The 27,463-nt window shown below is 41.0% G+C and overlaps 1 protein-coding gene and 1 long non-coding RNA gene across 8 annotated transcripts in view; one reads left to right on the top strand and one right to left on the bottom strand.

The window, feature by feature from the left end:
* The window catches only part of LOC130867795 (uncharacterized), a 58,408-nt gene extending 42,122 nt beyond the window's left edge, over positions 1-16,286 (bottom strand). For 2 of the 4 annotated variants that reach the window (XR_009056479.1, XR_009056476.1), the window contains exons 1-2: positions 14,354-16,286; positions 284-399 (exon numbers count right to left, since the gene is read on the bottom strand). This is a non-coding gene — a long non-coding RNA (uncharacterized LOC130867795). The remainder of the gene's footprint in view (positions 1-283; positions 400-14,353) is intronic. The other 2 variants (XR_009056478.1, XR_009056477.1) reach the window with 1 other exon arrangement.
* Positions 16,287-16,352: 66 nt separating this feature from the next.
* On the top strand, positions 16,353-26,600 carry Morf4l2 (mortality factor 4 like 2). 4 transcript variants are annotated; one of them, XM_057759975.1, is made up of 4 exons: positions 16,353-16,438; positions 19,260-19,349; positions 23,845-23,945; positions 25,057-26,600. In XM_057759975.1, the coding sequence occupies exon 4, from the start codon at positions 25,081-25,083 to the stop codon at positions 25,945-25,947; it is 867 nt and encodes a 288-aa protein (XP_057615958.1). In that variant the 5' UTR covers positions 16,353-16,438; positions 19,260-19,349; positions 23,845-23,945; positions 25,057-25,080; the 3' UTR covers positions 25,948-26,600. The 4 variants fall into 4 exon arrangements, with proteins under 4 accessions (XP_057615958.1, XP_057615960.1, XP_057615957.1 ...); XM_057759974.1 differs by lacking the exon at positions 16,353-16,438 and adding an exon at positions 17,785-17,919; XM_057759977.1 differs by lacking the exon at positions 23,845-23,945.
* The last annotated feature ends 863 nt before the right edge of the window (positions 26,601-27,463 follow it).

Here is a 27,463-nt window from a genome sequence, read left to right on the forward strand (position 1 = left end):
ACCATAAGCATTTCCCACCTATCGAAAAAGAGCAGGCACCCTTCTGTTTAAAGTGTTAGACTGATTCAAATTTACTTTTTCTTTGTGCTGAGTTGTGAAATGCCTCCCTCAACTTTATTCAGAATATATTACTTTTTTTGAAATTTTTTATCCCACCACTCAATGGTCTGTATCAGTGTTGGTGTGAGTCTTATCTCATTATTCTAGCTACCAAAATCTCAAAAACTGGACTTGACTACTTTGGGATTCATTTTGTTAGGCTGCACTGTTAAGGAACACTTACCAATCTAGTTCAGGAGCCCCCCAGGGATTAGAAAGCAAGGTTCCACTCATCAGTTCAGTGGTTGAGGGCAAGAGATGCATTTTATATAACTTGGTAGCCTGCATAGCTCTTAGTGCCTAGTAATACACAATATATGCAATTAGAATAAAAGCCTATCTTTCCACTTGCTATATCATATGCTTCTGTTCATTCCCTTTCCATTAATTTATCGAGCACAGAAAAAGAGATCTGGAAGAAAGCCTACAAAATCAGAATTCATATAGATATGTACACAATGCAATCTCCAGGTATAACAGAAACAAAATTAAGAAGACACTAAAACCTTGGAGGTTCATCACTGAAAAAAAAAGAATTATAATGTTCTTATTAAACATTAATACTATACCATATAATAAAACTTGGATCAAGCTATAATTAAAGTCCCAATCACTAGATAAACACTGTCAGTGACACGTGAGTAGAGTAGTGGGAATTTAGACAGCGCAACCATCTGCTTCCGCCTGTTCTACATGTTGTTTCTGTTTAGGAGACAGTCATCTCGGAAGGGAAAGCAATTAAGATGTTCCTCCCAGCCTCACATTCTGCTCTCCCGGTCTCCAATTCGAATGTTTATAGTCTACAAATGCAGGCTGATGGCTTATTAGTCAGATCAGCTTGTTAGCAGGCCTTAAGCTGAGGGAGAAACGGCCTCTGGGCCAATTCTCCCTCACAAACGATCTTCCCTATGGAAAGCAAAGAAAGTCTGCTGACATGAAGCCACCTGAAGAAGCCACATGAGAACTCAACTATCAGTACTACTAAGTAGCTCTTTTCTGTCCCTTGTTGTCACTGTAAAGCTTTATACAAATGCCCTGCTGTGCTATGCTTTGTGGTGTGTTACTTTTAAAAAAAAAGGATCTCACTATTCATTTCCTAGAATAACGGGATATTCTTGCCATCACCTGAATCCAGGGACCATTCTTGTCTTACAGAATGGATCTGGAAAAACACAAGCAAAGTCTCTATTTTACTAGCTTCCTTTCATGACAGTTTGATGTCTAAAACAGTGCGGTACTTTAGTACCAGACAGAGCCTAGATCTGAACGACAATTCCCTCAGCCTCGGTTTCTACAATGCCTAAAGAAATCCACGACACAGTAACTACATAACCTTGACCAAATGACTGAACTATTCTGCACTTCGGTCCTCACATCTGTTAGTGGAAGATAACAGTAACTACCTCGGAGTGTCACTGTGGGAATTCGACAACGCAAGTATTTAACTCAGAATGTAGCACACGGGAAATTGCTCAATAAAAATTAGCTATTGCCTAAAAGTCTTTCTTCCTCACCTGTCAAGTTTCTAATACTTGGACCTGTTTAGGACTTCACATTTCCAAATTAAGTATGGGCTTCTCTCTAAAGCCGCACTCGCAAGAAAAGCCAGGCTAAAATCACTTCTGTTATATTATCAGTCTTTTCGGTGGCACTAGACACTTACTAAGATACAGCATGCTTTATAAAACTGTCCATGGGAAGTTGCTGAATATCTCTGAGCCTTAGTCAGTTTCTTTATGCTTTGTTTGGTTTCAGGCACGTACAACCTGCAGCTAATAGTCTGCCTATGTTACAGGATAGGTATAAATTTCTACAACACATTTGTAGACCACAACACCATGCTGCCAATGTCAAACAACAGAGAAATGGGGGAATAAAAATGAATTTCTCTCAAAATGAAGAATAGAAACTACTATCCGCTGGGCAGCAGTGGTGCATATCTTTAATCCCAGCACTCAGGAGGCAAAGGCTGGTGGATCTGTGAGTTCGAGGCCAGCCTGGTCTACAAGAGCTAGTTCCAGGACCGGCTCCAAAAGCTACAGAGAAACCCTGTCTCAAAAAACCAAAGGGAAAAAAAACTACTATCCATCTGCCTTTAGATTTCCCTGTAAGTATTATTCTAGTGCCCCACTTCCAGTTACCATCAAGTTCCTTCAAATGAATGCCTTCACTATGATTCCCACACCCCACCTCACCAATTACTCCTTATTATGTTGTAATCTCTTGCTTCTTCCTCCTACCCAGTCTGCAAACGCTCTCTCCGTATTCCTTATACTGCCTTCAGAATTGCTATATTAAGTCAAAGCTTTTCTAATGTGTCATGCTTCACTCTCTCACATTTGTCACAGCTGCCACATCTGCTTTGCCACATCTTTTCTGCCGTGGCTTTCAGCCTCCAGTTCCATCTCTTGCCTCTCTGACCATTTGTTAGTTGTGTGTATGTGTGTGTGTGTGTGTGATTGTGTGTGTAGAGCATATACATGACTGTGCAGGTAGCACACCTATATGCACGCATGTGAAGGCTAGAAGAGGATGTCAAGTGTCTTCCTCTACCACTCTCTGCCTTACTTCCTTGGCACCAGGTTTCTCACTAAACTGAGAGCTCACTGTTTTGACTAGAGAGGCTCCCAAGATCTGCCCGTCTCAGCCCCACAAATGCTGGGCTTACAGGCATTTATAGCCAGACATTATTGAATTTGTTCCATTCTCTTTTGTTTTGTTTTTCGAGCCATATTGAGCCATCTCCCCAGCCCCTTGAGTTCTTATTCTTCAGACATTCTATTCATTGCCGAGTTCACAGATCTTCACTGTACACTAAAGTTTCAATGTTTGTAGCCATTTTCATGGCTAGGACAACCAATATGCTTTATGGTTCTTAATTACTAACTCCATTCCACAAATATCCCAAATTCAACATTCCCAGAACTGAAGAACTTATAATGTCCTTCCAACTTTACTATTCTTGCTCAGTCCTCTCAATCCTGACAGGGGGACTTGAATAATCCTAACAAGGAAGGAAGGAGGCTACCTACTCAGTCACCAAAGCCAGACATCTTCAAGTCAAAGATCTTTAACAACTCCTTCCATAGCCTGCAAATACATCAATTACCAACTCCTACTGAATACTCTACTTTTAAAATAGCCCCCTTTCCCCTATCTTCCCTGACTGCATTTTCTTCAAGCACTGAGTCCATGGCTTTCCTACCTTCCACAGTGTTGTCAATTTCACCATAAACGGTCTATTTCTCACACATCTGAGCTTTCAAGCCATCAGCAGCTTCCTCCACACCTTAGGAAAAAGCCCATGTTCCTCAAATGGCCTACCCTGGATTTTTCCTTCTGGGCCCCACCAGCGTGTCTACTCATTTACCACTCCTGTCTCTAAACTACGTTCTCCATTTAATCATGGTGATCTAGCTACAGAATCTTGGATCCCGCCACAGATACCGAACAGAGCCTGTCTCACACGCCATGCTTTTGTGCATGCTATCCCCTAGTGTTGAAATACTTGCCTTGACTTCTGCCACCTCAGGGATTTTTTTCAATCTGTCAAAACTTACCCAGAAATCATGTTTTCTGTGAAGTATTCTCAAGCCCAATATTCAGATAGATTTAGACTCACCAATAATGCTCTGCATGTAGTTCTATATATGTAAGATTATATATGCTGTTTTGCCTGTGTCTCTCACACTGAAATTTGAGTTTGAAGCTAGGAATCAAAATGTATGTATCACTCTATGACCCATACCAAATCTATTCATAAAAGGAATTAGTGTTTGCTATATAATATTTTATGTAATGGACACTAGCTCTTAAATTTTTTTCAACCACTGATTGCAATGCTAGTTCTTTCCAAATATATTTTCCTTGAAAAGGGTCATATTCTTTGACTGCCATGCATTCTTGCATGCTTTGTTCGGGTGGGGGAGTTGCCAACATTTCAGTAGCATTTCATCGTGAAGATAAACCTTTGAGGTATCCAGGCAAGAAGTGAGGGTAGGGAACGAAAAAAAAATTGAAGTAACGTACTCTAGTCTCACAACAGAAGCAAAACACTTTTTCTCAGTGCATTGCCTTATCAGCGGGGCAAGAGATTTTCCCATCTTCAACAGATTCCAAGGTCTTAAGGGAAGAAAAAGCAGGCACCCTCCCACATCCACACACACACACTGATGCATGAATTCAATCGAGTAACCCTACTTTTAGCTCATAGAATTGCTTTACTACAGCCTTTTGTTTGGTGGAGATGAGGAGATAGTTTACTGCTTTTACTGGTGCTTTGAAATTTGTGACAAATCAAAACTGTATTGCCTATAACCTTCATATATAAGCCATTTAATGTCAAAGGGTGCTCCAGTTATACATTTGGCTGATATATGAAAGCCTTGTTTGGGGGCATATTAACTGGCTTGTTAATCCCATGACCAGAATCTCTGACACAAACAAGCTGAGGGAGGAAAGAGCGATATTGGCTCACAACTTCAATGGCTTCCGTCCACGATCTCCTGACCCCATGTACCTGGGGGTAAGAGTGAGAGCACCCACCCACTTCATGGCTGACCAGAATGAGAGCTTTTCACTGGATGGTGCACGGGAAGCAGAGCTCTAGAGGGAACTCTTGATGCTGGTTTTCTTCTTTTGCCCCTTTTAGGCAGTCTGAGACCCTGCCTCAGGGGATGGTATTACCCGCATTAAGAGTGGATCTTCCCTCCAGTTAATCCTCCCTGGGAATTCCTTCACATAAGTGCCCTCAGTAATTTCCTAGGTGATCCTAAATCCAGCCAAGTTGACAACAAAGATTAATCATCACAGGAGCAAACAAACGAAAGTGGAAAAAAAAAATAGCTGTACAAAAACTCTAATAATTATGTATCTTTCTTACTGTAATTCCCTTTTCAAGCGATCAACCTATAGAAGTCTAAAAAGATGTACTAACGGACTTCCCTTTACACTTGTGAACAATGTCCATTGGCTGATCTCTATCATATCAGTCCTCAGATTCTCATAATTTTGTTGTTGCTGTTCTTTCGAGACAGGGTTTCTCTGTGTAGCCCTGGCTGTCCTGGAACTCGCTCTGTAGACCAGGCTGGCCTCGAACTCAGAGATCCATCTGCCTCCGCCTCCTGAGTGCTGGGATTACATGTGTGTACCACCACTGTCTGCCCAGTTTTTCACAATTCCTGAACCACTTCAGATAGGAGATTCACTGTCAGATATACGACTTGAACCACTAAGAAGAGCAAGACTGTTTCAGACACTGCTCACAGCCAATACATCGGTTATCTTGAGTGCATTTAATGCTCATCTCATTCTCATACAGAGTAACAAAAATTTGACTCTTTTAGAAAACTACTATCTCATAGGCTTTCCCGTAAGACACCTGTCAAGAAACCCCATGTCTTATAATCCTAGCACCTGACACAACAGAAGGGTCTTCTCTCATCACTGAATCTTGTCTCTTTAGCAAACATAAGGTTATTGAGGGCTGGACTGAAAGCTCAGGCCCTTGTCTTAACTTCCCTTTGTTACCTAACAAAGTGTTACTTATTAGCTATACACATTCATTTGGGGACTGCCCTGGTTTAGTCTGTAACAGATTCATGCTAATGGTAATTTGTGGGGATGGGTTGTAATCACTTAGTCCCAGCCCCTGCTTTCTTTATCTTTTGCCACAGTTCTGTTCGAAGCCAGCCTGGTTCAAGCGAGTTGGGATAGGCTCCAGAATTACGCAGAGAAACCCTGCCTCAAAAAACAAAAATAAAAACCAAATAGCCACAAATTTTGGGCTGATCTAGGGCAATATTCCGGGAATCATGATGAGCTCCGCTTGTAGAAATTCTGAGTTTCCTTCAGCAGAGGTTCTTCATGAGTTTAGGGATCCATTAGATTTCTATTTCATTTAGCTTTCCCTGTGATAGGAACCGAATCTGTTCTATCACTTCATCTGTTCCTAGGCCACTTGATGGGCCTGAGATTCAGGACGAACTGTCCTGACCCAACAGAGACCTAAGAGAGAAAAGCAATTAATCACAGGTGCGCTTTCACATCGACCTGTGAAACCCACAAACTTTCTTTAAAATATCCTGGTGGTTGGAGAAAAGGAAAAGGAGTCAAGTAAAAGAAAAGGGGGGTCAAAACTAACAAATATGTCTTCAAAAATGTCACTGTCTGATGTTATTCTTCAACTGAGTAATATTAATTTAGTACAATATTATTGTTTCTTTTTATTCATCTTTGGGGTGAGGAAAATTAAAAGGAGGATCTGAGCTTTCAGGCAAGCCCTCAATAACCTTATGTCTGATAAAGAGACAAGAGTGAATGATTAGAGAAGACCTTCCTGTTGTGTCGCGTCCTGAATTATAAGTCATTGTGGTCTGTGGTTGACAGTGACAGGTGTGTATTGCCCCACTGACATTCTCATTCGCTAGCCTTCCAACCGCTTGGGACCCGAATCAAAGATGAAAACAAGTCAATCCCCTGGCATTAAGACCTACCCCAATGTGAGGATGTCTAAGGGGCCTCAGAAGCTATCTTAAAGCTATTCTTACTTTAGACCCACTCAGAGTATAGGGGAGATCCTCTAGCATATTGTTAAACCCAGGCAATTTTCCTGTAAGTTTCTCTACTGTGCTTGATTTAAGAGATGAAACTTGTTGGACCATTGGCCTTAATAAGACCACTTTGAAAAGAATAAGGAATGGCTACCACCTGAATGCCCTTCTAGGCATTCTCTACTATGCTATTTTAGATCTACAGGGGAGAAGGAAAGTTTGGCATAAACTGGCACAAGCATCCAATCTCTGGGTCCCCAGGTACACAAAAGGTCTACTTAGGAGACTGAACTACTTTGCAGGCCCTAGTATTATAAAGTCTCCCTCACTGAGCCCAGGTAAGGTGAATTCCTTCACCACGAATTTAAAGCTACCAGTGAGTGACCAGTGTAAGGTATTCATGCAGTTAGGAGCTTCATTAAGACAGACAGAAGCTCTTCATGTGCCGCTATCAGTAGCAGCCTTGGGACAATGAAGGTGGACAATAACAACAACCGAGTGAGCAAGTGCACCTGTCCAGACATGAGTGTCTGTCTGTTTAGGCGGACTGATATAAAAATCTTAGATTTTTGGAGGTGAGTGAGGATCATGGGAGTAAGAGAGAGGTAGAAAACATGAAATCACAAGACAATGGGAAAGCAAGAACCAAGGGTAGGCTAAGGTTTGCATTCTCTATGCTATTTTTACAGAGGTCAGTGGTTCTTCAGGGGCTAGAAATGTAGACTAGTGCTTGCCTAACATATATAAGAATTTCATTTCTAGTACCAAAACCAAAGGGTGAGTTTATTTTTCTTGGGGGGCGGGGTTGAGACAGGGTTTCTCTGTGTAGCCCTGGTTGTCCTGGAACTCACTTTGTAGACCAGGCTGCCATCAAACTCACAGGGATCTGGCTGCCTCCGCCTCCTGAGCACTGGGGTTAAAAGTGAAAAAGGTGATTTTAAAATAATTCTTTCCTCTTACAGTTGAAAACTTCTAAAGATTTCTCTCATGCACAGGAATGTAATCAACCTTTAGGCTGGCTTTCACCTACCAATATTGTGTCATTTCCTTTGGATTCCTTCACAAATGTGCATGGAGCACTTTCCATCACATCCAGGTACTATACTAGGTGCATAGACTACAGTGAAGAAAAACGCCCCTGCCCTCAGACATCCTACAGCACGGCAGGAGAGGGAAAATTCAACTAAGTTGTTAGGAAGTAGAAAAATGGAGAAAATATGTAGGTGTTATGGACAAGCCGTCTGTGGTGGAAACTGGGAAAGATGTTCTAGAAGTCTTTCCTAGGACACTGACTTGTGACCTCAAGAGAAAGGAACAGAAACATCCAAAGAAACAAAGATGTCAGGAGTACAATGGGGTTTTGCCGCTGCTGCCGCTGCTGCTGCTGCTGCTGCCGCCGCTGCTGCTGCTGCTGCTGTTTGTTTGTTTGGAGACAGGGTTTTTCTACAAGCCCTGGCTGCCCTGGAACTCACTATGTAGACCACACTGGACTGGGAATCACAGAGATCTGTCTGCCTCTGCCACCATTACTATGTAGACCACTCTGGACTGGGAATCACAGAGATCTGCCTGCCTCTGCCACCATTACTATGTAGACCACTCTGGACTGGGAATCACAGAGATCTGCCTGCCTCTGCCACCATTACTATGTAGACCACTCTGGACTGGGAATCACGGAGATCTGCCTGCCTCTGCCACCAGAGCTGAGCAGGAACAAGACAGTTTAAGGGCACGTGAAAGAACACATTTCAATTTTGCAAAGAGGAAGAGGAAAAACAGTCAAATCTTCCTACTTGTATAATATAGAGAAATATAATTAGTTCATCAAGTGGAAATGGTGGCATCTTGGAAAGGCAAAACCAGCGGGGACTCTAGGAACACAGAACAAGGTACTTAACGTGCTCCTAGAGATAAGGCAGGAACATGGGGAGGAAGTGACACTAAAGGGGGACTTGAATACTGGATCAGACATGATGAGGACTGCAAGGAGGTAAGAAATGAACAGAGTCTGTAGCACTCTAATCGACTGTTTCAACCAAAACCAGTCTCAACTTTACTAATAATGTGTTCTACTGGAAATTCCAGATGCCTTTTCTTCATAGCCAAACCATGTCTATCTTACTGCAGTGCTCTCAAATCCCACCTTCTGTGACCACAGCCAGACAGGTCGCTCCGATACTTCTATTCCAAGTTAATCGCTTAGTAGTTTAAAAGGTCTATTATTTGCTGAGCATTGCATTATGTGTCTGTAATCTCAGCACTGTGGAGAGAGGAAGTAGGTCACTGAAGAGTTCAAGGCCATCCTTGGCTACATAGAAAGTTCAAAGGTAGCCTGGGCTACATGAGACCCTGTCTCGAAACAAACTAACAAATAAATAAATAGCCTATTTGGTATTGTTAAGACTCAATGTCATGCATGTCCCTAAACTCCTTATAAGACCCTTGAATGTGTAAGCTACCATCGATTAGCATCACCTAGAATAGCTAGCATGGTGATGACCATATATGCTTGCAACTGAAGGAGTGGGTGATACACTGGAGTCTCTGAAGCCCCTCTGTCATTCACTATTATCTGGGATAGTTACACAAGGAAGGGGGTTTGGTTCGCCTACAATATCTCTACTACTTTCATCCACAGACCTAAGGTCTAAAATACACAAATCCCTCCCAATGGTCTCTGCTCCCTTGCATTCCGCCCCTTCCCCCTCTCTACCTTCTATTGTTTCTTCTGTCTCCTGGTTGTCAGCCAGGATGAGAAAATGGTCTAGCTGTCCTCAGAGACTTACGCCAGCCTGGACTGCTCTGCAGTGCCATGAAGGGCCAGGACTTTTGTTTACAGCTGGGAGCCTGGGGAGGCGGTGAGCACAGCTGACAGCCCCACTCTGGAGCAAACATCAATTTTCCTCTGTCCTCTTAGCCAGCTTTCACAGACCAGCTTTATTGAAAGCTGGCTGTAGCCTCCTGGGTCCCACTGACATCCCACCAAGAACGCTAGGCTGGGAGCAGCTGGGTGTACCTCAGCTTTGTACCTTTTAGGAGCTGCTCCTACTCTCTTCTCTGTTCTGTTACCAATCATTTTACCTCAACCTCAGGGCCTTGAAGGAACATGTCCTCCGAGGGCCCCACACCCTAAGTCCTATCTACTCTGTCACAGTAGTGTATAAACAGTCTCATTTGCTTCCCCATATGGTAAAACACTGCCACAAATAGATCAAAAGCACTGTTTCAATGTATAGTTTGTTGAACCTGTCATTCTAAGCAGGCCGGTAAGATACCTTTTCTTTAAATGCTTACATTTTTACGCACCATGTGCATGATCACATATTTTGCTTTCAGATGATCTTCCTGCTCTTCAAAACCAGAAATAAGGTAGGAAAGGCATCTTCCCCAAAGAGATAAGATGAACTCTGTCACATATTCCACCATCTTGTCTCCCGTTTCCATAGCAGCGCTGCCTTCCACAGCACTCATCGAGGCTCTCTCTTGCCTCTAGCTTCCATTCCAGTGTTTTTCTGCCTTCTGGCTAATAGTTTCACCAGTGAGTGGATGGTTCATTCTGTGGCTTTCAACCTCTCTCTGGTCCTAATTGCCTGAGGGATTGGAAGTGGCCACTTACGTAGCTCATTACAGGAAGGCTTCGTATGGCGTCTGGTGGAGGGGAAGAGGTAGGGAGGGACTGTACATTCAGGAGACCTTATCAAGTTCTAGTAAAGAGGTTTTGTTTTAGTTTTTCAATTGGATTCTTTCCCTAAATTTGATATGATCCATCTCTACTAAAAAGTATAAATTATACTCAATGTCTTGGCTAAAGAGAAACCCATGTTTGTACTCTAACCCATGACTGATGAAGTAATTTTTAATTTTTTCTTCTTTAAAGAATTATTAAGGAAACATGCAGCACTACACAAAAGTAGGGAAATAGTACAAGCAACCCTATATCTACCATTAAACAGTTTAGACATGTAATTTTAAATATGGCAGTTAATAGTTTCAAAAGTCGTAATTTTTATCACTTCTAGTCAAATGTAGACTCTGAGGAAATTACAAACATAAACTTAGCTAGAGAAAAATGATTCAAAGCAACCACTTGATGCAAAGTTCGAACTACAGACAGAAGCAATCATGGACGAAAAGCAGTCTTTATCTTTCTGAGTTAATGTATACCATGGGTGGCTTAAAGTGATCCTTCCAAGTAAAGAGTGCTGCTGAGAGAACCATGAATTTTGGCACGTTCCAAGCTAAACTATTAACTCAGAAGGAGAAAAACAAGGGATCATGTGCAACTCTGGCATCTCAAGGTCATCTAAGATCATCGCTGACTAGGTTCAATTCTCAATGGTTTGGTCATTTGAAATAAGCTTTTTTACGTCAAATGGAGCCATGAGGTGGTAGTTTAATTACAGAAGAGAAAACAGATATCACTAAAAGGACAATTTTTCCCCCAGCTGATTTCCATTTGCTTTGTCATGGACTAACAAACTAGACTGATCCAGAGAAATTCACAGGAATGGCTTTTTGAAATTCCTATGGAATGAAGTGATATAAATAGAAAGACACCTTTATCGTAGAAATGCAATTTTTGTTTTGCCTTGAAATATTAGGATTTGGTTTTAACTTGTATATTAAACAATCATTATTTTAAGAAATATTAAATAAGATAATCAGAACCAATTTTTAAATACTTACAGATTTATTTAATTGTATTGCATGAGTGTTTTGTCTGCATATAAGTAAGTACATCACATGTGTGCCTGGTGTTCACAGGGGTTAAAAAAAGTGTCATGCCCCCTGGAATTGGAGTTATAGATGGTTCTGAGCCACCAGATGAGTGCTGGGAACTGAACCCTAGTCTTCTGTAAGAGCAGTGAGTGCTCTTAAATGTTGAGCCATTTCTCCAGCTTCTCCTTGATATTTTTAAAGTTTGGTTCTGATTTAGGGCTGGTACACCCACATATTGGCTTACAACTGTATGTACTACCAGTCCCAAGGGATCCAATGCCCTCTTCTGGCCTCCAGAGGTACCAGGCACATATACAGTGCACACACATGCATGTAGATGAAATGTCCATACAAAAAATAAAATTACATATGGTATCAAATAAAGCTTAGGATAGAGCAATTTTGTTTACTACATATGAGACATGGGAGGCCACTGGGGATAGACAATAGAACAGTCTGACCACTACAGATCACTACTTTTTGAACCAAGGACGGTTTTGTTATTCACAAGGTACTACAAGCAAGGACTACATACAACAGCAGGCAGGTTACATGCTTACACAATGGTACTCAACTAAGAGGACAAAATTCCTGGCTGGAATGTCTTTTTCAACTACCTTGGTGAGGTTACAGCGGTGAGCAAGGGCAAGGAAAGGGGCATTTTCTCGTTGTTCCACTGGAGTGCACATATCTCTGCAATTTGCCTGCCCTTAGGTGGCCTATACTTCTGATTACCACAAAGGCATTATATGAGCTAACGTTGATCTTGCAAATTAATACAGGATTCATGGAGCCAATGAATATCCTGTGAGGGCTGAGACCTCAAATACTTTCTGTCTGGCCTTGGGCCTTGGAACGAAATAAAATTAAGCTATCTTTCTCTTCGAGCTGAAATCATGCAAAGACAATGGTGCAGCTGTAAAATTCTAAAGAAAGGTTCTCATTTTCTGAGAACTGACTCTAAGTGAGGAATCTACTTGAGGCTCTATCCCACTAAAATGTTAAGGGTACAGGGGAATGGTCACATTGAGGGGGCAACACAGCCTAATACGAAAAAGCCTAGGCTTTGAAGCCAGGAACAAGTCTGGTCTTGCTCTGCAATTTACTGGTTGAGCAACTTTAGGTAACTGTTTAACTTCTCCAGGCTTCTGTGAGGATTTGCTAAGATAACAGTTGGAAAGAGCTGAGTCTGTGCTACCTGGAATACAGAAAACATTGTTTGTAGGCCATTTTTTTTTTGCTACAACTCTGATTCTAAAACTAGTTCACATTATTCATGGTCTTGCTCTTGCAACCCTACCCAGGAAAGCACAAGGACAGACCTATGAGAAAACTGCAACAGCAGCCACAAATACAGGGTCCAGCGCCAGGATATCCCTTGTTCAAGTACCTCAGCTACCTTACTTCCCTCTCCTGACCCTGTCAACATGATGGAGCACCCCAGCTCTAATCCTAAGAAGAGCAGGGGAAAGAAAAATCACCGTTGGAGGACAGCTGTCAAGAGGCATGTACTATATATACTAGGCCCTTTTCCATCCCTTCCGTCATCTACACCAGCACTGTGCGGCAGAACATGCTGTGATGGTGGAAATGGTCTACATTCCATTTTACACGACAGCTAGTAACACTATGTAGCCACCTTTGGAATACAGTCGGAGCAACCAACCGAACCGATCGTTTTTTGTGGTCTAATGAATTGTGACTTTAATAGTCACATATGCTACTTGGATATTGCATTATATAAGGTGGCTCTAAGATCATGAAATCAAAATGTTTGTTTCCATCTAATAGGTGGTATTACACTAAAACTTATAAAATCTAGAACTTTTTTTAAAAATCACTTAAATTTGACTAACTTTGAAGTCTGAAACACTTCTGGTCTTGAATACACTGTTATTCTACAAAGCACCACAATGTGGTGTCTCATAATACTTGGTCAGCCTCACTCAATGTCAGATTCCTCCAACTGGTTCTAAAAAGTGCTTGGATGAGCCAAAATCCTACCATTGGAAGGCTGAGAGGAGGGGGCCCAGAGAGTGCGTATCTGGGGTCAGATCAAACCTGGCCAAAACATAAGAGAGATACTTCTCTACATTTTCTCTTGGGTCAAAAAGTATCAATGTCTCACAAATAAGAAAGAAGGAAAATCACTTAAATAGGAACTAAACCAGAGAACTAGAAAGCTTAACTGAATATTAGAATTTCAAATGCAGGAATTATTAAGATTTTATCACCTGTAAATTATATGATGAATGAAAGCAACTGGACCCCAGAACTCACTCTTATCACTATAAAAAGATGTTAAGTTTCACCTAAGTTATAAGCTTACTATTGGGACTTCTGTGTATAGGGCAATACAGTGGGTGACCCACTGTATTGGGTTTTCAAATTTCTGTTTTACTCACCACCCTCAGGCCTTTATTATATATATAAAATTATGACGCACGCTAAAATGGGTAACTACAGAACAGAAAGAACAATGAGAAATAAGCAATAGCAACGAGGCTACTCCTAGACTTTTGTGTTATATTATAGAAGGGAGAGGAGGAAAGATATGAAAATCATCAAGTTATTTATTTCCACATACTTAGTTTGCTTTTCTACTATCTTCTTAATGCTTCAGTCAACATTAGTCAAAGCAGAGAACAATCTGTAATGCAAAGATTCCTTCAGACTCTGAAAGATAAACACTTATGGTGACACTTCTACATTCCTTAATCTGCAAAACAAGACTGATACTATGTAGGGTATGTCCAAACACAGAGGTCCTTTTGATTATGCTTTGCATTCTATGGCACCCTCTAGTGGTGTACAAATGTAAGGGATGTATTTTTGCCCTACAAAGCCGTGGTTCTTAAATTTTTGAGAGACTTGGATTCAATGGAACAATTTGTAGTGGCATGGATTTCCAAACTCCATCCAGAGAATCTTTGGTTTATGAGATTTGAGGTTGGGCCTACGAGTTTGATTTTCTGACCACTTACCAGGTGATACTGATGCTTCCAGTCGGCCTGGGAAATATAGCTGCAGGCTGCTGTAAAAACCTTTCACCATTGTGGCTGGAGAGAGGGCTCAGCAAGGAGGTCCACTGGTTGCTCTTCCGGAAGACCCGAGTTAGGTTCCCATCATGCATGCCAGGTGTCTCAGAACAGTCTGCAATTCCAGCTCCAGGGGATCCAAAGCCTCTGACCTCTGAACTCATGTCACATACCCATATGTAGATATATACACCTACACATAATTAAAAACAATGAAATTAAAATCCTAAAAAAAACCCTTCACTGACATGTGCACAAGTACATATCATTGATAACTGAAGCAGATATTTGCTGGTTGAAAATGGTGTACAATTTTGTTAAGAAAAAAGCATTTACTTCAACATCTAAAATATAGAAAATATTTAAAAATTGAGGGTCTGGCTGGGGAGATGTCTCAGGGGGTAAAGTGTGTCTGCTGCTCAAGCAAGAGGACCTCAGTTCAATTCCCTAGCACCTACATAAAAGCTAACATGGGGCACATATCTGGAAGCCCAGTGTTTTAAGGGGACTACATGGTGGAGACAGGCATATCCCGGGAGTTCACCGACAAGCCAGTATAGCCCATGTAGAACAGCCTAAGTTCACTGAGACCCTGCCTCTCAAAATATAAGGTGGACGAGACCTAAAATGAAGATTACCTTTAGCCCCAACATGCATATGCACAAACACTCCTACACACATGTGCATACGCACAGAAAGCAAAAGAACAAAAAAAAAAACCCCACAGGGCTACCTCATCAGTTGCCCTGAAACATAGCGCAATTAAGTGTGAAATATGCTTCACTATCTACTATCTGATTTTTAAAGACACTATCAAGTTATGCAAAATGCAATGAGCATAGAAAAAAAACCACCTTTTAGGCACACAAAAAGAGCTTCGTCAGGAAGTCCACTACACCCAAGGCTATACCTGATAACCAGAACCCAGTGACATCACTTTCAAGATAACCAGACACAGGACTAGAATCCTCTGACGCCCTCTGAGCAGTCTATAAAAAGAGACCACGAGCACTGTTCTTCCTCTGTGCACCTGGAGACGGCACCTTGATCTAGCCTTCGGCTGGAGCGTCTTCCCGGGATCCTGTCCCTCTAATCAGAGACTTCTGTTAGAGACTGGACCTGATCTTCGAAGATACACCGCACAGGTGAGCAACCTTGGGGAGAAAGGCTTAAGACTATAATTAGGAACTTAAGAGTGTGAACTTTGTGTGATGGCCCTCTGCATAAGAAAATAGAACTTTCTTAAGCCGACTAAGCATACCTACCTTATTGTCAGCAACACGGAAACATCGCATTAAATTAGGGAGCAAACACGCGTATCTGCTAAAAATTTCAAGAGGAAAGGACAATAATTTTCAATACGGAGGTCTGACTTTACCTCCGGGTTATCTTTACAGACTGACTATAGTCGTCTGCAATTACCACTGGGAGGAACAGTCAGTATTTGAAAATGAAGTGGGCAAAAACCCAAAAAGGATATTCTTTCATTAGCCTTTTTTTTAAAAATATAGAGACAGGATCTCAACATATCTAAACTGGTTTTCAACTTGGGGTCCTTCTACCTCCTGAGGCTTGTTATTACAGATGCACCACCAGAGCCCACAGAGGACTTTAGCATCAGTGTTTAGGCTCCTATCAACTCTGGGTTAAAAAAAAATACAAGGGAGAAAGAAAATCTGGAAGAACAGATGACTTTTTTCTTTGTAAGGAAAGAAAATAACAAAAATATCTGGATATATAATTCCCTGCCTAGTGTTGTTACTTTACAAAACTTGATTTCATTCTTCTTTGGGGATTTATGATATATGTGAAACAACCAGAGGTTATTGAATTCATCAAATAAGAAGTGGGTGGGGCAAAAAGAAATAAATCTCACCATCCCCTGGAACCAAACAGCAAATCCTTTGCTGGAATTTGGTGACATCTAGTGGCAGATTCAAGAGATATAAACCTCACCCAGTGAAGTTTCTGGAAAACTGACCGAAAGCCTATTTGCCTGAGGATCACGATGCTTGAAGACTAGGACAAAAGGTAGGTGAAGCTTAGAGCCCGCAAAAATTTGGAGGTGTCTCTATCAGAGGGGAATTTAATTCCGTATGTTCGCGTTGCAAATTATTTCTGCCAATTATGCAGTAAAATGCATGAGCTGCAAAGGGGAGGTCTCGGTGATGGCGAGGAGGGGAGTATACTTGAAAATTTTAAAGACGCGCCGTTTTAAGTAGGTAATATAGTTTTGTATTTTAACCAGAGGGGTTCATTTTGGTCAACTAAAACGTGGGAATAAAGGGCATCTATATGGTCTAAAATTAAATCAGACTGGGTGGAATGGCGCATGCTTTTAATCCCAGGTACTCGAGAGGAAGAAAAAGAGACTGGTGGGTCTCTACGAGTTCCAGGCCAGCCAAGACCCATAGTGAGACCGGGTCTCAAAGAAAAAAAAGGGGGGGGGGAGTAAATAGATTAAATCGCAGGCCTTTTCTAACAAAAGCCCTTTACTTATGTTACTAGTACTTAGTCTTAATTATCTTCCTTTCCATTAATGCAGTTTGCTAATATAAAAAAGCAGAAATCCACCAATATAAAGCATCTCACCTACAACACACAATCGGGCCCCTCCCGCCACCGCAGGGAGTGCACGCCTGCGCACACCCACCACCTCCGGCGCCACGAGGGCTGGTAGGCGCCCACACCCACAGTCCACGGCCACGCGAGCGTGCCCGTGCACCTACACCCAGGTTCTCACGCCATCCGCCTGTGGCACTCACCACCCTCACACACACACACACACACACACACATCAAAACCTTCATTATTCCTTTTTTTGCTCCTGTTCCGAGAGTTGCGCAACAGGCTCGGGGGCGTGGCCCTCGCTTTGACCTCGCTCTTCCCACTCGCGGGAAGCTTAGCTCATTTCCGCCTATCCTATTTCCGCAAGCCACGTAGACACTTCCTTTCCCAGTGGTGCGGGGGCGGGGGAGGGGAACGGACACACAAACCCATAATGCCTCCCTGCAGGAGAAAAAGAGAGAGCGAGGGAAAGGAGGTGGGGGTAAAAAAAAAAAAAACCCACGGTCAGGGGAACTCTGGGTCGTGAAAACAGGCCACGTGAACATGCTGCCCTATAGACTTCTGACCCAACGGCTGCAGCGCATTTGGAGGGCGGGCTAAGAGCCTAAAAGGGCGACTGTCATTGGCCGGAATCGGCACTGAAGAAGGACGGTAATTGGTTTGATTTCGGCCTGAACCATGAAGAAGCAGGTTGCTAGCACCCGCCTTTACTGCGGCGGAGCGTCACTGCTGACGTGGGGGTGGCGGGCCAATCATTTGGTTATGGAACATTCTAAAACGGAGACAAGACGACTGTGATTGGCTGAAAGGCTAAGCCCCCCCCCCAGGGTGACGTGTCTGCCTATGGATATCAGTTGCCAGAGAAACCTGGCTTTACTATGGCGGTTGGAGGAGCAGCGGTGAACACACGTCGGCTGCTGGAAAGAACTGGATTCTCGCTTCAGGTTTCGGGGTGGGGGTGGGGAGGAAGGGTCGATGATTTCCTCTTTTCTCCGCGTCTTTGGACAGGATTAGCTAGTGGCTTCATATTCAGGCAAAGCTGGATTCGTATTCCTGCTCGCCAACGCCCAACTCGGGCAAGGCTCCTTTCTGTGTCTCGGTTTCCATGTTTGTGAAACGGCGATCATAGTATCCATCTCAGAGCCGTGCACTCAAATGTGAACAGCAAAATAGTGCATGTACGGCATTAATTGTGAAGCCTGTCTCTCGAAAGATATTAGCAGTTGTTATTAAAGATCGATATTTGCTTAGCCGAAGAAAATTATAAATTACGCAGATTCGCTCGTTGTACTATCTTTTTCGGCGCATCTTTTTTTTTTTTTTTTTTTTTTAGAAGAAATTATTTTATGGGTAAAATTTGCTAGCCGAGAATCGCTTCAGAATAGCTGGGGATTGGAATTTTCCCACATTAAACCAAAAAAAAAAAAAAAAAAAACGAGAGAGCGAGCGGGAGAGAAAGGAGGTAGGGGAAGGAGAATGAGAACAAGCTAGGTATGAAGCACATGCGATGAGTAGGCCTTGTTTGAATCCTGATCGAGAACGCCAATTGTAAAATTTTCTTTAAGACTCATCGGGAATTTTTAAATGCGGAATTAATATTCTTTAATGAAATCGGGTGTCAGATTTTTTTTTTAGACGTTTCTGGTAGCGATGTGGTTATGTTTTCAGATTGCTTTATTTGTGGAAATCTATGTATATTTGTATATATTTGCGTAAAGATTAAATAATGTCTGAAAATGGCTTCAGAATACGTGGATGACTAGGATTTGCTTCAGAATAATTTCAGCGGTGGAGAGAGATGGGAGGGGTATAACTGGGACCTTCGATTAATAATCGTTTTTAAGCTGAGGGGTGGGCAGATGGGGTTTCCTGTATTTGTCTTTTCCCCCTGGTATATATTTGAAATTTTTCATAATTCTTAAGTCATTTTTTTCGGTAGCTTAAAAAATGGGGGGGGGCAGTGGGTGGGGTTACAGATGAAACAAGATGGCCTTCAGTTGGTAATTGTTGAAGCTGGATGATGGATTCGCATCCATTTGTAATGGTGTTCCGTTACAGTTTTATTTATTTCACATTATCCTTAAGAGAAATTATTCATTTTTTTTCAAAAATTGATAAAGAAACAATAAAGTAATTTGAAAATATAACCACAAGAAAATAAAATTTGTGCATTTATCAGCTTTGATGTCCTTTGTGTGAGATAAAATTGCAATGACAGATGGAAAAGAAAATCACCGTCTCACATCTTTTCTGTCCTTTTCCATCTCTTTGTTTGACCTTCTAGGTCATCATCAGAAAAGCTAAGTTTGCTACACAATAAGGATCAGGAGATCTGACCCTGGTTGCAGAACCATTCCTGTTTGCAGAATACAGGGTAAGTGCTTTCCTTCTGGCCTCAGTTCACAAACAAGATCATATCACATAACCTTCCTAAATGGCTAGGAATATTTTGAAGATTAATAAGCTCCCATCTGAGAAAGTGCTCTAAATTCTGAAAGGGTAAGGATACACATTAGATATGGGCCCATGTAATCTTCATCTCAAAAAAAATCTGAAAATTAGTGCTATGTAATGGTTTCACAGATTCAAATAATGGAATATTTTTCTCAAGAGCAAATGAGGGCTTGATGGATTTGATTACCGGTGCTGCCACTTACTGTGTAATTGTGAACAAGAAACTTCCTTTGTTCCAGAATGTCCTCATACAAGTATTTGATGGAATAATACCTCTGGCTTTAGTAGTCATGAAACATTTTATACACGCACACAAGAACACATTTTTGTGAAATCATGAATATAATTTTCATGGAATTTTTTTAATTAATATTTTTTGTTTCTCTCATTTTCCAGAAGCAGCAATTTACTACTAGAGCTGAATTCTGAAATTAAGACTTCTGGCTTTATCTGATCAAAGTTTTAAGTACAATTACTTTTGAGGAAATTTCCCAGAACTATAATTTTAGCTACCATATCCATCAGCTAACCATTTTCTTTAATACCATTTTCCTCTTTTGTTCAGACTGCAAATGATCTGTTGGGTCAGGAATGAGTACTTCCCTAGCATACATGAAGTTCCACGTTTGATTCCCCAGCTGTGCACAAGCCAACTGTGGGAGCACATGGCTGCAATCAAATATTTGGGGGGTGGAGACAGGAATTTCAGAGGCTCAGAGTTACCCTCAGCTTTATAGTGGGTTTGAGTCTAGCCTGAAGCACTTGAGGTGAGACCCTTTCTCAAAAACAGTGGTTTTGAGCATAAGAAATGTTTCGTGATCCAAATGAGAAGGTTTATATATGCCTGATTTTATACAGAGACCAAGAGATGGGGAAAATGTGTAAACGATGTGGTCCCCATATGTACAGTTAACTAAAGGTTTCTGCCAGTGAATTGTCGGGATTGATAACTGATGTGTTTGTGACACATGCACACACAAAACTGCATTTGGAGTCGCATTGCATGAAGCAGTGAAAGGAAGGGGTGTGCCCCAGTCTATTCACAGCGACATTTTTAAAGGAGTTATATAATTCTCTTAATTTTTCTCCTTTGTAAAAGCTAGGTTTCCGCGGAGAGCACTTCCCCGGTAGAAGAGAGCAATTAGGAGAATGATTGGGGGCTGAAAGTGGATCAATAGGGACTGACAAAGCAAGGGCCAGAGAGCTCGGAAATAGGGAAACCTCGCAGAGGAAAAGGCTCTTGACTTGGGCCTTTGGGGACCATCTGAGTAGTGTGCCTATGAAGCGCACAGTGTGCAGTGGTAATGAAATGAAAATATATGTAAAATCCACGGATGAGCACATCACAAAGTCATGGATAATGTGTATGGCTCAGGGTTTTGGGGTGTGTGTGTTTTTTTTCTCACTAACCCTTCTCTCTACAGTCAATTACTTACCAGCTTTCTTCATTTCCTTCTAGATTACCTAATTACAATCTAAAGTGTACAGATGTACACAAGAATATTTTATGGTTTTTATTGTACAGACTATGGTTTCAATATAGATGCTGTTAACTACCTATGTTTGTTTAACAAATAGTCGTTGAGTGTCTTTTTCCATTCATAGATCTCTTGTCTAACTTTCATGGTATTTCTTTCACAGTGACATTCCTTTATCTGACATGATATTTCACATTACAAATGTAAGGTTATCCCCAGTATTTTGCTGCTAAAATAATAACACATAAACTACCTTTAATATCCATTTACAGATAATATTCTAGAGCAACATTTATGCCCTTAAACCATAATAATTGAACCATTATACTGTTACAAGCACAATGAGAATTATCACTGATAGGGCCTACAAATGGGTGTGGCAGCTTGGGCCTGTAATTTCAGTGGCTGGAAAGCAAAAGCAGGAGGTTTGATGCAAATTTCAGGCTAGCCTGAGCTTGGGAAGAGAGCCCCTTAAATGTCAAGTCACTTATACTTATGAATACCTATATTTATAGAATAGCATTTCTCATTGAGGAAAGAATGGGCTCATCAGTAATGAACATTGAGAAAATATTTCTGTAAATTTGGGAGAACCTAAAAACATACAAAGAAATAATAAAGGAACTAATTTACAAAATTTGTTTAGCATCATTTCCCCTGGGCATAACAAAGCCAAAGGTTGCAAAGGAAAAGCCAGCCGGGATCTTAACAAAAAAAAAAAAAACTGGTGGTATGATGAATGTGAAACAAGAAGCACCCTAGAAGAAAAGGAAATAAAAATGCCCGTGTGAGAAAAAGAGGTCTGACCAGCGAAATAAGAAAAGATGCCTTGAGATCATGCATTTCAAATGAAGATAACCCACTATATAAGTTAGATTGGCAAAAAGCAAATAATGTTTGCAGGTTGGGATCTAGTTGTCTTAGCAGTTGAGTGCTTGCCTAAGATGTGGGAGGCCGTGAGTTAAAGGTGTTAAGGCTCGGGAATATAACTCAGCAGTAGAAGACTTCCTTACATGCGGGGCAAAAATAAAAAGATTTTCTAGTGTTTACCAGAGGATGTAGTGTGTAACTGATCATTTTTACTCAGTTAGGTTTATAAATTCATACAGTTTTTTAAGGGAAAACAATTTAGCACCAGGTAAAACACCTTAAATATGTTGCACCTTGGTCTACTAAATACCGCAGCTTGGAGTGTTGGAAGAAATATAAGAAAAAATGTCTGAACATAGCCTAAGGTGCATATTATAACCTTAACATGGGAACATGATTTTCTTTAAAAGATTTTTTTTTTTTTAGAGGATGAGATCCAAGATTAGAGAATATGTGCTTACCTGTACTTCAATACACAAATAGGGGCAAACATAATATATTGTTTGGATTATTCTAGAGCTAGTATGCAGGGATTTAGTGGGGAAGTGGTGTATTGGTCTAAGACCTGTGTGCTACTACAAAAGATCCAAGATTAACTGTTAGAACTTTCAATTTTATTTAAATGAGGGAGAGGAAGTCTGGAGTAAAGGGTAGGTAAGCTAATTGAACAACATTTAGTAGCAATGTTTGAGGGGCAGGGAAGAGACATACAAAGTTCATGGGGTGGTGGTAAGTTTGTGGGAAAGGTACAGAGCATAGAAAATAGAGCTGGATGTAGAACTTTAATCCCAGCCCTGGACTGTAGAGTCTGGCATGTATCCTGCCTTTATTTACTCTGGCCATATAAGCTTGGCCTGAATGTTATGAATTTTCCTATAGAAATGTCAAGCCATTGCATTTAGCATATGAATATGTATGGATAATAGAATATAATCAAGCAATGTAATAAGTTCAGCTGTCATTCTCAAGTTCATTGGTAAAGAAGTGCTGATGATCACTGTGGCTTCCAAAATGGTTCCTGGGTGTTTTATATTTTAATTTTTTATTTTTATATATTATTTTTTTAGTTTAGTTAAATAGTCCCAGGATGAGCTTTCTGGATTTCACTCTTTCTCCAAGATTTTTTCCTACTCACAAATCTACATTTTAAAGAAGAAAAGAAAAATCTAGCAGCAGCATTTTGTGAGGATGAGAGTTTACAAGAAAATAGCATTTCTAGCTACCATCACCACCAAACTTTTACAGGGCATATTTTTATCTCTTAGCATAATGATTTTCATTCCCATACTGTTAGCTTCTGTATTCACCAATTTCAATGCTTAAAGGGCTAGTATCACCTTTCACTTTCTGCATGGCGCTTCCTTCGTGTCTTTTGGATTAAACGGTATTAACTTGAACTGCCTAATATTCTAAGCACCTGTGGCTTTCATTTCTAAGCCAGTCTTTAAGTCTGAATTTTCCCCCACGGGAATTCCACGATACCTACCTACATGATTGGCTAAATCTGGCTTTAATTAATAGGCTGTCATCCTATTCTCAGAGGTTGCCATGAATATGTAACAGCCATGTTTTACACATTTACACACCTGTTTAAAACAAATGGGATCGCATTGGTCATAACAATTGGGCTTAGTTCTTCCTGTGCTATCTGTCCATTTTAGGGTCCCTTTCTGTGCTTCTTACCTATTTAACCAATGGAGTTTTAAGTGCCAGTATATGAACCTGTATTCTGTAGTATGTATAAGTAATTCATATTACTGTCTGCCTGTTGAATATGTAAATGTACAGCCACTTGAGTGAAATCTTTGTATCCACATTCACATGTGGAAATGTTTGTGTGAGGTGCTGTGCTAAGCTGTTCAGCCATAACATGACATGCTTATAGCCACCTGTAACAGACCAGGAATCATTTGTCATGTATCATTTGTTTGAGTTCTTTCAACTCCATTTGGCAGATGAAAAAATCTTAATATTTTCCTTCATATATGTAAGACACATTTGTGTTTTTTTTCTTGAATGTTTTCACAAAAGTTCATCTTCATTGTGGATACCTACTTTCCTTTTTAGGTTGTATTCTCACTTCATCCTTCCAGACCATCCTAGGAGATCTCTAAGATTCCATCTGGGAAATTACTAGGAGTCCTTGGAAGGGAAAGAAGGAAGATTGTGTAAGTCAAGGGGATTGTTTAATGAGTCATGCTATAAGAGTAGCAGGAGATTTATTTTTTAGCTCATTTTCACTGAACATTCTTTCTCTTGAAACCTAACTTTGGCTTCCAAAATCACATTCTTCCTCTCCAATGAAGATCTCACCATTTTATTTTATCTGTGGTCTCTTTCTTGATAATTCCTTTTTAATACCTAATACCTTTTTTCCTTAGGTTTTCCAGAATTCTATGTGTGAAATTCCTCTGTTCTCAATGAAATGGTTCACTGGTTCATAGTGTATGCTACCAGCTGTACAACAACTACTTAAATCTCCACTTCTTTGCCTCTTACCTGAGTGTGAACATTCTCTGTTCAAGTGCACACCCCCAATATAAAAAGTCCCAAACCAAGCATCCTTCTCCTCTGAGCACTTTACTTGTGCATACATCTCATCTGATGATATTACAAAACCTGAAAGTTGTGGCTCGCACCTACCCCAGGTTCTCCTCTTCCAACAAGCAGTTACTGAGCTGTTTTCTTTGTGTAACGATCACTGGGCTAATCTTGTTTTCTGATGGTGTCAAACTAACCCTTAAAAATCTGTGCTTTTAATTAGCTACCCAGGCGTAGTGCTACAGAAGCCAGTTTGACTCTAACCTTCAATTATTGTATTCCTCTGTGTGAGGTGTGTATCGTTTCTCTTTGCCATTATGCTACTTAAGGCATACCTAGACTTGTACACACCAACTTTTACTGTTAATTCATTTTACCTACAACCCATTAAGCCATTCTTCCTTATACTTTTGAAATTCTTATTCTTGTTCCAGTCGTGAATTTCAACTCCACTTCCTTCTATGGTTTTGTCACAATATCTTTTTCTAAAATTAAATCCCTGTCTTTTAAATAGCATCAAGAAATGATTTTGTGGGCATGTCTCAAGAGTTGTTGAGTGAGGCAAGGGTTGTGGGTGGTAGTAAGGATTCGAGAAAGGAGAAGATAGAAATGCACTTATAAATGATCCAGAAATAGGACCTGGAATCCATAGCCAACAGATTTGGGCATGTGTTGTGTTCTGATGGACCTCAAAGTCACCATAGTAAACAACCAAATAAAATACTTTATATATTACAGTGGTTGGAATAAAAACAGGGTTGAATGAGTTCCAGAAAGCAGGCTTCTCAAACTCGTGGACAACAATCTGCTGAAGAAGACAACTTTAAGAAGCCAACTCGAGGCAACATGCAGAGAAGTAAGATGAGGGGAGCTGCCTCCGGAAAGAAGTCAGCTGGTTCCCAGCCAAAGAATCTTGAACCAGCCCTCCCAGGAAGATGGGGCGGTCGCTCTGCTGAGAACCCCCCTTCTGGCTCGGTGCGGAAGACACGCAAGAACAAGCAGAAGGCTCCTGGTAACGGCGATGGCGGCAGCACCAGCGAAATGCCCCAGCCCCCACGTAAGAAAAGGGCACGGGCTGACCCCACTGTGGAGAGTGAGGAGGCATTTAAGAATAGAATGGAGGTGAAAGTGAAGATTCCTGAAGAATTAAAACCATGGCTGGTGGAGGACTGGGACTTGGTTACTAGGCAGAAGCAGTTGTTCCAGCTCCCTGCTAAAAAGAATGTAGATGCCATTCTTGAGGAGTATGCCAATTGTAAGAGATCGCAGGGAAATGTTGATAATAAGGAGTACGCAGTGAATGAGGTGGTGGGAGGGATAAAAGAGTATTTCAATGTGATGCTGGGCACTCAGCTGCTCTACAAGTTTGAGAGGCCCCAATATGCTGAAATCCTTCTGGCTCACCCCGATGCGCCAATGTCGCAGATCTATGGGGCACCACACCTACTGAGATTATTTGTGAGAATTGGGGCAATGTTGGCTTATACGCCCCTTGATGAGAAAAGCCTTGCATTACTGTTGGGCTATCTGCATGATTTCCTTAAGTATCTGGCAAAGAATTCTGCCTCTCTGTTTACTGCCAGTGATTACAAAGTGGCTTCTGCTGAGTATCATCGCAAAGCCCTGTGAAGGTCTACTGACCGCTCACTATTGTCTGGTATCTGTAAACACTTCTGTTTAGTCCTTTCATTGTATAATTGATGTTCCTTAAAACTGTCAGTGTAAAACAGGGCTTATGTTTCAGTTTGTTTCCTGTTCTGTTGTAAGCAGAAAATAAAAGGAGTGCTCGGCTCCTTTCTTCATTTCAGAGTTGCTACCAGTGTATGCAGTAATTAGACAAAGAAGAAATTCAGTAGAACATTTTATTGCCTAGTTGACAACATTGCTTGAATGCTGGTGGTTCTATCCCTTTGACACTACACGGTTTTCTAATATGTGTTAATGCTACGTGATAAGATGCCCTGGTTCCTAGTGCCAAAGGTTCAACTTAATGTATATACCCGCAAACCCATGCATTTGTGCTTCTTTTTTTTTTTTTTGGTGCTTGATGTAAACAGCCCATCCTCTGCAATCCATCTTTGTTGTTCCTTAGGCATTCATTCTATCTTTGCTCAAATTGTTGAAGGATGGTGATTTGTTTTCTGGTTTTTGTATTTGAGTCTAATGCACGTTCTAACATGATAGAGGCAATGCATTATTGTGTAGCCACAGTTTTCTGAAAAGTTGATATTTTAGGAATTGTATTTCAGATCTTAAATAAAACTTGTTTCTAAATTTCAAAGCAAAAACTTTTCTGGTGTGCCTTTTGTATTACTAAGTCTAACAAATGCAGGCTTATTAAATATTTAGATGGCACAGAAGAATTTGTCTTCCAGAAGAAAAGTCCCTTTCTTGGACTGGAGAGATGGCTCAGCCTGTACTGCTCTTTCAGAGGACCCAGGTTTGGTTCCCAGCAGTTCATGACCACCTGTAGCACCAGCCCCAGGGGATCTGGTACCTTCTGGCCATCTCAGGTAATTGCATGGACATGGCCCACACATATACATTATTAAAAGAGAAAATCTTTTTAAAATGCTTGCTGTAGGAGATAGGGTTATGTCCTGTCAGTTCACTTCCCCTCCTCAGTGTGGCTTCTCTGGGCTAGATTGCTTTTCTAAATCTTAGGAGAAGTTCCTGGTCATGTTTTTTTTTCCCCATATGGCTGTTTTTACACTTTTAGCAGGAAAAGTATTAACAGAATTTTTGTTGAAATTTGGAAAATGTGATTAAGGGCAAATTGGAAGACTCCTGAATCCTATGATTCAGAGTCCTGGAGCTTTTTTCTCATTGGCAGAGAGGCAGAGTCATGGCGTATATTGTTCAGTTTGGACAAGCATAACAATGCTATAGACTGGTGGACAGAAATTTCTTAGTTCTGTACCACAAAGGATCATGATGCTGACAGCTAGCTCTTAAGTAGTGTCCACGACCATCTCTGTGTCTTCTTATTTATTTCCAAATTTCTTACAAGGTCCCAGTCATTGGATTAGGGCCTGGTGTGGTAACATCACCTAATTATTTCTGTAAAGACTGTTTTCAAATGTAACTACATTTTGAGTTGTAATAGGCAAAGGGGGAGATGGGGTGTGGGGCAAAGGTTACTGGA

This window comes from Chionomys nivalis, chromosome X, assembly GCF_950005125.1.
Source record: "Chionomys nivalis chromosome X, mChiNiv1.1, whole genome shotgun sequence".
Classification (NCBI taxonomy): domain Eukaryota; kingdom Metazoa; phylum Chordata; class Mammalia; order Rodentia; family Cricetidae; genus Chionomys; species Chionomys nivalis.

What these genes read in the sequence shown, in the direction of transcription:
- Morf4l2 (XM_057759975.1), top strand. Translation starts at nt 25,081, where the DNA reads ATGAGTTCCAGAAAGCAGGCTTCTCAAACTCGTGGACAACAATCTGCT.